We start from the raw sequence: 673 nt of genomic DNA on the forward strand, positions 1-673 counted from the left end.
CCATCTTCTGTTATTGTTTGTAATGAGAAAAGCTTTTTATTTCATGGATTTCACAAATTTCAGCATGACAGTTATGTCGTAAACCATTTAAATCTGAGCACGCGTGACTCAAATCCGCACTCTCCTCACATCGGGCAGCGACAACGTGCCTCAGGATTGGTCAGAATGATGTGTAAGGTTCCCAGTAATGGTCTTGTTATTTCCTGATCTCCTGCAGGAGGCTACCTGGCCCACAGCCTGGCCATCATGACGGACGCAGCCCACCTCCTGACGGATTTTGGCAGCATGATGGTGAGCCTGTTCTCCCTGTGGATCTCCTCCAGACAGCCCACCAAAACCATGAACTTTGGTTGGCACAGATCAGGTCAGGACGAGAGATAAGAGACACCTCTGAGTGGAAGGATGGAGTGAGGAAAGAGGAAGATGAAAGGATGCTTGGAAGCATGGATGGATGATTTGGTACATTTGTTATTTGTTTGCTGTACAAGATTAAGAATCACTGAATAAGAGACGGGTGGTGGACGTTTTGGTCCAGTCCGTGCCACCTTCAGGTTCCGTCAATTCTAAGTGTATATTTTATCAGCAGCTGGTGTCAATGCTCAAACTGCATTGGCTGTTACTTTCTTTATCTTTATGGGAAGGGGAGTGTGTGTGTGTGTGTGTGTGTGTGTGT

The 673-nt window shown here is 46.4% G+C and overlaps 1 protein-coding gene across 1 annotated transcript in view; it reads left to right on the forward strand.

Annotated features, from left to right (window-relative positions):
• slc30a2 (solute carrier family 30 member 2) overlaps positions 1-673 on the forward strand; it is a 22,664-nt gene that overhangs the window by 11,092 nt on the left and 10,899 nt on the right. Inside the window, exon 3 of the mRNA XM_032543546.1 lies at positions 218-364. Coding sequence (XP_032399437.1) covers positions 218-364 — 147 coding nt within the window. The remainder of the gene's footprint in view (positions 1-217; positions 365-673) is intronic.

This window comes from Etheostoma spectabile, chromosome 18, assembly GCF_008692095.1.
Source record: "Etheostoma spectabile isolate EspeVRDwgs_2016 chromosome 18, UIUC_Espe_1.0, whole genome shotgun sequence".
Taxonomy (NCBI): Eukaryota; Metazoa; Chordata; class Actinopteri; order Perciformes; family Percidae; genus Etheostoma; species Etheostoma spectabile.